General features: G+C 42.4%; 1 protein-coding gene across 2 annotated transcripts in view; it reads left to right on the forward strand.

Annotated features, from left to right (window-relative positions):
- SDK1 (sidekick cell adhesion molecule 1) overlaps positions 1-7,805 on the forward strand; it is a 2,171,476-nt gene extending 2,163,671 nt beyond the window's left edge. For both annotated transcript variants that reach the window (XM_078665001.1, XM_078665002.1), the window contains 4 exons: positions 780-917; positions 2,892-3,015; positions 3,452-3,581; positions 7,419-7,805. In XM_078665001.1, the coding sequence (XP_078521127.1) occupies positions 780-917; positions 2,892-3,015; positions 3,452-3,581; positions 7,419-7,691 (665 nt within the window). In that variant the 3' untranslated portion in view covers positions 7,692-7,805. The remainder of the gene's footprint in view (positions 1-779; positions 918-2,891; positions 3,016-3,451; positions 3,582-7,418) is intronic.
- Positions 7,806-8,312: the final 507 nt, after the last annotated feature.

An 8,312-nucleotide genomic window follows, 5' to 3' on the forward strand; every position in this document is an offset into this window, starting at 1 on the left:
GGCCTTTGTTTAACAAATTAAAACATTCTGCTCTATAGGGGCAGAATGTTCTCATAGCCTTAGAGCCCTCCATAGCAGGTTCTACCAGTCACTAAAGGCCCGTTCCGTTGTTAAAGGCCCTCACCTTCGGCTCAGGCTTTTAACGCTGGAGTGGGCCTCGAATGGCTGGTAGAGCCCGCTACAGCAGCCTCTAAGGCTATAATAGGTCACAATTCCCACCCAGGCATCATCAAAGGGGTATTGTGGATTCCTTAATGATGTGAATGGTGATGGATAGAGGTCAGGTGGGGTCGGTCCTTTTAATAGGTAGGGTATTCTTGTGGTATACAACTTCCATTCTAGTAGGTGAGTCATTATTCTTGACGCTGGCTACAGTATTCTACGTGGTTTGAGAGGGGCGAATCTTTTGTTGATGTGCTAGAATTTTGAGCACTTTGTCAATACAATAATTGCATTTCTCCAAACTTGCTGTCAGTCATCTTAGGTGTCCAGTGATTGTGCTGCAACAAATTGGGTACATCGTTAATGCCCTAAGTGGAGATCTTGGCCGGATTGCTTCTTCCTTCCATCCAAGATAAACAAAATACTTATATGCACTGAACTGTTTAAGTAGTTGAATCCGTGGGCATTTACTTTTTTTTGTTTGCTCTGTAGATTCTCCAGATTCCGTAGGAAAAACATGTTACGCTGTTTAGATAAATATATCTGTACAAAATAAACATTTCCTAAAGTCTTAACATTGTGAAAATTAGTTGTATTCATTCCTCTTTCCTTTTTAGCCCGGCTAGAGACACCGTACTATGAAGAGTGGTGGTTTCTCCTGGTGATGGCTCTCTGCAGTCTAATCATTATCCTGCTGGTTGCATTTGCGCTTGTCTTATATGGGCAAAGCAAGAAATACAAGAGTTGTAGCACAGGTGAGTCTTCGGCGTTAATTCTATTGTCAAATTCTCTATATATGCTTTCTATGTTCACGACAACCAGAAATTCTGTAGGTGGCATTAATAAATGTTAGTTTTTAACCAGGTTACAAAGGAATTACGTTTAAAGGTGTGTTGTTATGAAACCATGTTTGTGCAGTTAACCTTTGGCTATACTTTGGTGTCCTGCAGGAGCATAGCCATTTTCCAATTGCACAACTGCATGGTATCTTTTGGCACTGACCAAAAAACATTTTGTGTTTTAGGACTGTATGTAGTACTTATGGTTACTCTCTTATCTGTATCGAGATTGCACATGGTTAAAATTAGGGATGTCACTACCCACCTAGGTGGTTGTAATGTTGTGGTGGTCAGTTTGTCACATACACAATGCTCACAGTGATTTCTTCCCTTGTATTTAGCTTGACCTCGCTTTTACAAGTGGTCTACAAAACAGCCTACATGTGTGTCGCTTGCTAACTTCTCTGTCCTTTCCCTGTTCTCCTTCTCTTCTTGCCCCACCACATCATCACCAGATGTGTCCCTCTTGCCCGCCATACCCCCACATCGCACCTTCACACTGGCAACTTCTCTTGAGTGGCACTCTACATTTCTTCAATCAATCAGATTGAACGTAACACGATCTGTATCAACCAGAATCCTTAGCATATTCAAATTTGCAACCCGTACCCTAGCCTGAAGAAGTGACTTTGCGGCCACTATGTGACATCACAGTATCCTTTGTAGGATGCTACATCTTCCTTAAATCTATCTGCCCATTAGCTAGTGTGTACTTTTCAAAGCGAAGCCGAAACGTGTCCCTCTTCTCACAGTTTTCCACACAATGTTGCTTTTTATTTAAAATGGCTTTTTCCACAACATTTTATATTATTGTTTTCTTATTTATTTGCACTGGTGAATTATAGGGTGTACCTAATACAAAGACTAGCTACCACCGGTGCATAAGGCCACCTCAGAAGCCAAAGGGCTGGGGACCCGAATGCTAGTGGAGACACCTCAAAAAGAGAACTTAACTTCCTCCAGAAGTATGTTTCAGAAAGACTAATTAAACGAGAAGTGATGATTGATATGGGTTGGGTGGTTAGCTGCTTGAAAGGAAACTATAATCTTGAAGCATACGTTTTTACCCACAAATAATTCATTGTATAGGATTGAATGGAACTTCAATAACTACTGTTGATTGATTGCCTGTATCCTCTCTCACACATTATTAAAACATATTCTATTCATATTTTATCCCACAAACCTGGTTGCCCTCGCTCACATGTCTTTACGATGCTGTGTGCATATGTGTTCAGCCAGTGACATGGGAATGTTAAGGTGTCAGTTGGACACTTTTGGCACATATCAATACAGGATTTGGAGGCTGCCTATGTAAGATCCTTGTGGGCTATTCCTTGTACAGTTATATTATTCTTTCAACATTAAATCCTGATGTTGACACCTTTTACGGATCCTGTGTCTTCCTGTTGCTCTACGCCTGAGTGAGCCATTTCCGTACCAAAACAGGGTCGCTTTTGATTTTAAGGTATATAAGGAAGAGAGTATTGGCCATTTGTACTGGCGTCACAGCCAATTAATTGCCTAATTACCTGCTTCCCTAAAGGCTTTCAAAATTACAAGTGTGGACAAACAGTCGAAAATCTCAAGGGAAACGATTGAATTTTTTTTAACTTTCATTTCATATGTCAGTCATCCTTGTTTTGCTAATGCGAAAAAACAAGTTATCCACTGAGGCGTTACTGAAATGTTTTTAATATCTTCGTTTTTTGTGAGTTTGAGAGTAATTCTCTGGCCCATCTGGAAGGTATTCAGTGTTAGAGCAGAGGCTTTACGACCCAACGGGTGATCAGCAATAGAGAGAGAGGGAGAACGTGAGTGTGTGTAATTGGATCTTTAGCAAGTGGTACTATCCTAAAAATGATATTGTTCTTTGTGTCATAACCATAGGTAAAGCACTAACAAACGAGGAGTCGGTGACTCTGGACAATGGAGGATTCACAGCACTGGAACTGAACAGTCGACACCTCAATCTCAATGTCAAGAACACGTTTTCCAAAAAGAACGGGACAAGGTATTCCCAAACCTCTGTTTCTCCAATTTCTTTCCTTTCTTTATATTCAACTGCTGTTTTTTTTGGACGTCATCAATATCACTTCTGTGATGCAAATGGACTTTAAAATGACTTGTGGTTGTGCTTATGAATTAGGGGGCTTTGTTCATCTTATATCCAGCATCTATGTACTACTTTCTTGAATTGGGTTACCTTTCTAAAGCCTAAACCCGAAAGAAATCTAAACTTTACTACCTGGAATGTACACCTAGATTTGGAGTAAATGTCCAAATAAAAAAATACATAGGATTTCAGTACTAGTCCTGTGAAGCAGCGATAGTTGCGGGTTTAAACTCAAGTTTTGTAAATAGAAAAACAAGAATTCTAATACTAACGGTATGTACAGCTTTGAAAGGTGAATAGTGAGTACTATCTGAATCTCTCTTTCGATTCCCAGATCTCCTCCTCGCCCAAGCCCAGGTGGATTGCATTACTCTGATGAGGACATCTGTAACAAATACAATGGAAGTGCATTAACTGAGAGCACTGCCTTGACGGAGAAACCCACTGCGCTAACTGAATCAGAGGTGAGTCCTGGAAGCGGGTTGTCGTGCAGAAACAATGATGCTGCAATTCACGGAGTCACGATGGCCTGTTTCACAAAGGGGTTTTTGTTAGGGGCGGGCGAAGAACTCTGCTCCGCCAGCGGAGTGTGCAGAGATTTCCCTACTCCGCGCTCCGCTGAGAACGCGGAGTAGGGCAAAATTCCGACTCCGCAGCGGAGCAGAGTTAGCCAGCCCCCCGCTAAATTGGTCCCCCCAATAAAATAATACTTACAACCTAATTTAAAAGAAAAGAAGTCACTTACCTGTATTGCAACAAACAAAATACCTTTGACACCATGGATCGCGATAGATTTTCTGCTACAAAAGTCCCTTTTATTGACTCTGGGCTTGCATTCTTATTTTTTTCTTTTTTCTTTAAAAACTTTTTATCATTTAAGTATGCCTTCACCTTATACATAACAAAATCTCTTCAATATTTCCAAAAAGACATACCATTTATAAAAAGCACATATACACGATACATCACTAACTAAACAGACTTCTACTTATTACACATAAATACACATAAATACATTCATGTATTCCTATATATCATATACTATTTCATTTACTTCATACACTGGAATACATTTTACACTCGTATAGCATCTTTTTGATGGTTTGGTGGATTCCCCCACTAGCTCTTTAATGAAAGCAATTTGAAAAAAAAGTTGGGCAGTAAAATACATTTTCATTTTCTTAGAAAGTTGGTATTTGTGTATATGATTTTAATATAAGCATTTTCAAATCGTTTGTTTATCTGCCCTTCGTGTAATATGGGGAGCGATTGCGTGAAGATATCCACTTGGATTGTTGTTCAGGTCTGGGTGGTTTGTTTCAACTATTACAACTTTAATTCGGCAAGCACTTGAATCAAGACTGTTTGCTTGTTAAAACAGTAAGGGATTCATCGCCTGTGGCACATGTTAATGTACGATGTTTTTTGGCCTTATTCCAAGTAGTCCTGAATGGGCCACCCCCCTGGTGTCTGTTCACTCACAGCATGTCTGCAGCAGCCTATATACTATGAAGGCGAAACTTCCCGGAGCATACGCTGTCACCCCAACCTCTCCTTAATGAAACCAAGAAAGACTATAATGAAGATGAGGAAAACCATCTTGGTATTTGTCAGAGGTGGCATCCGCTGCAGTCCCTGAACCGAAAGCATCCCGTCCTCCTGTGCGGCGTCCTTCATGGGCTGCGCTGGTTGCAGCCCCGCTATCTGCCTTCACAGCTGTTACCGCTTATTAGAGAGGTCCTAATACAGCTTTGCTGAGGGCAATTCTCCCTCTATCGCTGCTAAATTAGCGTTGCATCCCGAAATTAATGAATCCTAGTTCATTTATCCCTCCCGCGCTTTCATGCTCTCTAGGCAGTATCCAGCACGCTAGATTTCTATTCTGTTTTACTAAGTGTTCCTGAGCATGGTTTTGCATATATTTAAATGTGCTATGCTGTTTTTTTTTCTTCTGCTCTAATTATCTCTTGTGTCTTTTTAGTAGCTGGTACATGTAATCATCTTGCCTGAGTTGTAAATTATTCTGCTAAAAGATCTCTGTCACAGTTTTACCCTGTAGTAGTGTCTCATTCTAGGAGCCTTGTAATCCGTATTACAGTGCAGATGTATTCGGGCCTATAAGTGTTAGTGTTTACTGATTGCAGAAGTGCCTCCCTGAATAACAGAACACTCAGAATGGGGCCAATCGGGGTGAGCAATATTGGCATCTGAGTGTATGCGGTGCAGGCCATAGATGTGTTATTACAATGATACTGAGTTGTGGACCAGTGTCTTGTGATAGCCCACTGCTGGGAACTGCCTGACTATAGTTTACAACACACACCCACATGGCTGCATAGCTTAGATCACACACAAACACACAACACAGGTCGTTTTTACCAAAACTCAGTGCTTGATTTTTTTTTTGTCTAATAAAAGAAGTACAGGAGCCTAAAGTGTTTTTAGGAACCTGACGTTGATGCTGCAGAATGGTGGGGTTGCGGGATACCAAATCAGCCAAGTCTTGATTCCACATTTGTCTCTTTCTTCCACAAACCTACACTTTGTCCCTTTGTCACACCCTTGCAGGTTCTCTTTCATCCCTATATTTATCAGAGAGTTCCTATATGTCCTTCCTTCTGTCTCCGCTTTCTGCCTTTCTCCCTCTTGCTTTGGGTCAAAGTTTGGCCATGAAAAAAACTCCTGGCCTTCAAAATTAGCCGTGGTTGCCCTCCACCAAGGCACATTATTCTACTGGTTATAATTTGAAATAGTTTACTAAAACAAAGTTAAACGTAAAAAGAAGTTCTGGTATTTTGTTTGTTTTGTTATTATAATTGTGTGATTCTAGTTGGCATAGAGACAATATTTTAAGACTGTGCCAAAGAGGGTACAATCTAGTGCTATCTCTTCTAGTTTTGTAGACTGGTCGATCACCCTTGGGTTTCTGTGCTCTACAAGTAAAGACAACTGCACGAAACACGTGGCAGACATGTCCAGAAGGATTCCTTCAATCTGGTTATGAACAGGAATTGACAATGATCCATGCAAACCTCTGCCACAAGGGCATGTCGCTTCATGAGGCCAGATCTGAACTGGACTGCTCTGCTTCTCGTTGCCACACCATTGAGGTCCAAAGGCCATCACCGCTACATTTTCAGTCCTCACTAAGCTAGAGTTTTGTCTAAGCATGAGGGGCCCAGATTAATAATACATGGACTATGGGGGGGTCCCGAGCTACTTGCTTTGCCTTACTCTAATTTCTCGTTTCTCATTTCCTGTTCCTCGTTTCTCTTTTTCTCTCATCATTTCGCAGTAAATAATGAATAACAGGTTACCAGTGACTCGTCCACTGCCTGCACATGGCCTCCTTGTACATTGAAGGGGTGTGGTTTCTCTATGGGGGCTCCTGGGTGCGGCATCCGAAGGATGTCCGCCCCCAGGTAACTTCGGGCCAATGGTGTAGGCCAGGCACAGGGTTTCTGTAATTGGTTCTTTATGCGCAGTGGGTGTGGTTTATTTTTACTGTTAGGTTGTTTTCAGGTAGTTAGTGCGTCATTCCGACGCTGTTGGTCCTGGCAGGTGGTAGCGTCTTTATTGTCCATGTCCCTTCCTACCTCCCTTTATTTTTTATAGTTTTTGTCTACATTTTGCCTTTTTGTTCTTTTTTCTAAGTATTTTTCTTGATATGTCTGCAGTTCTGAGGCTCTAGGCTGTCGCTTTAGGACAGGTGGCAGAAAGGGAGGAGCTCGCGACAGGCCAAAAGGGTTGGGGGCATTGCAGAGTTGCGTCTTAATTGTCCATGTCCCTTCCTACCTCCCTTTTTTTTTATAGTTTTTGTCTACATTTTGCCTTTTTGTTTTTTCTTCTTAGTATTTTTCTTGATATGTCTGCAGTTCTGGGGCTCTAGACTGTCGCTTTAGGACAGGTGGCAGAAAGGGAGGAGCTCCCGACAGGCCAACAGGGTTGGGGGGCATTGCAGAGTAATCCCCGGTAGAAGAAACACAGGGGAGCTATGGATGAGTCAGGTGTGATGGCCAGTGGATGAAAGAAAGGGGATGGTGAAGATTGAATGTTTGAATAATCGTTTTGGGACTGTTTCTTGTTGGGGAGAAGTGCAAGGGCAGGGATTAGGAATTGTTTATTGCATTAGGGGGGCACAGACTTTTCAAGAATTCTAAAATGTTTTGTGAGCTGCAGACCTGCATACCTGTCCTAATAAAGCTGCCTTTTACTCTCAATGTCCTGGTTACTGTGTCTCTGTGGGTACAACACCAGAATTCATAACACAGACGCTGTGCCTTTTCTTGTCACCACTGCAGGCTTCCGACTCGGACTATGAAGATGAGTTGCCAAAGCATTCTTTCGTGAACCACTACATGAGCGACCCTACGTACTACAATTCGTGGAAACGGCAGCAGAAGGGCGTGAAAGCCACGGGGGCTTACGCTTACGAGGAGTGTGCGGTGAGCGAGGCGGAGCCCTACTTCCAGACTGTCATTACCACGCAGACGTCAGGGGGCGTGTACTCGCCCACGGGGCAACCGGCCCCGGGGGCTCGGACTCCTGTCTCCGGCTTCTCCTCTTTTGTCTGACCTGCAGGAAGTGACTTCGCTTTGTTCCCTGCAGGAAACAGGCAGACATCTTGGGGTGATCCCAGTGGCTGTGCGCGTGGAACTGGCCCAGTGAATTGTGGACACGTTTGACTCTGGGAAGGGGGGGTGGGAGGGAGAACACGCACGCAAATAATTCTATTTTTTTTAAGACAATCAACACCTAAAATATAGAGCTGAACTCCTATTTTGTAGAAACACTGAAAAAAGGACCATTTTAACCACGTGTAAATATCCCCATTTGATTTTGAATTTTTTTAATGTTTTGTAACACTGGTTTTGAAATCTGCTACCTTTTTCTCTTTTTTTTGTAACTTCTTTTTTGCTCTGGGTTAGGATGTCGTGTACAATGTTTTCTTCCTTATATTTCCAAAAAGAACATGTTTCACCTGGGGCTGTCCAGTTTTGAGGTATAAACCTCTGACATTCTAACCATAGTTTGAAGAAGTGGAAAACGGTTGGTGGGCACCTTTTGTCCAGACCACTCAGTTCTTTTCTATTTGCAAGCTGAAGGTGGCCACCATTGGTCTCTCACCCTGCATCTTCAGTGGCTTGGGACTTTTTCACAAGTTGTCATTACCTGCCCTTGGGCTTTCCATTTCA

Source organism: Lissotriton helveticus, chromosome 10 (genome assembly GCF_964261635.1).
Source record: "Lissotriton helveticus chromosome 10, aLisHel1.1, whole genome shotgun sequence".
Classification (NCBI taxonomy): Eukaryota; Metazoa; Chordata; class Amphibia; order Caudata; family Salamandridae; genus Lissotriton; species Lissotriton helveticus.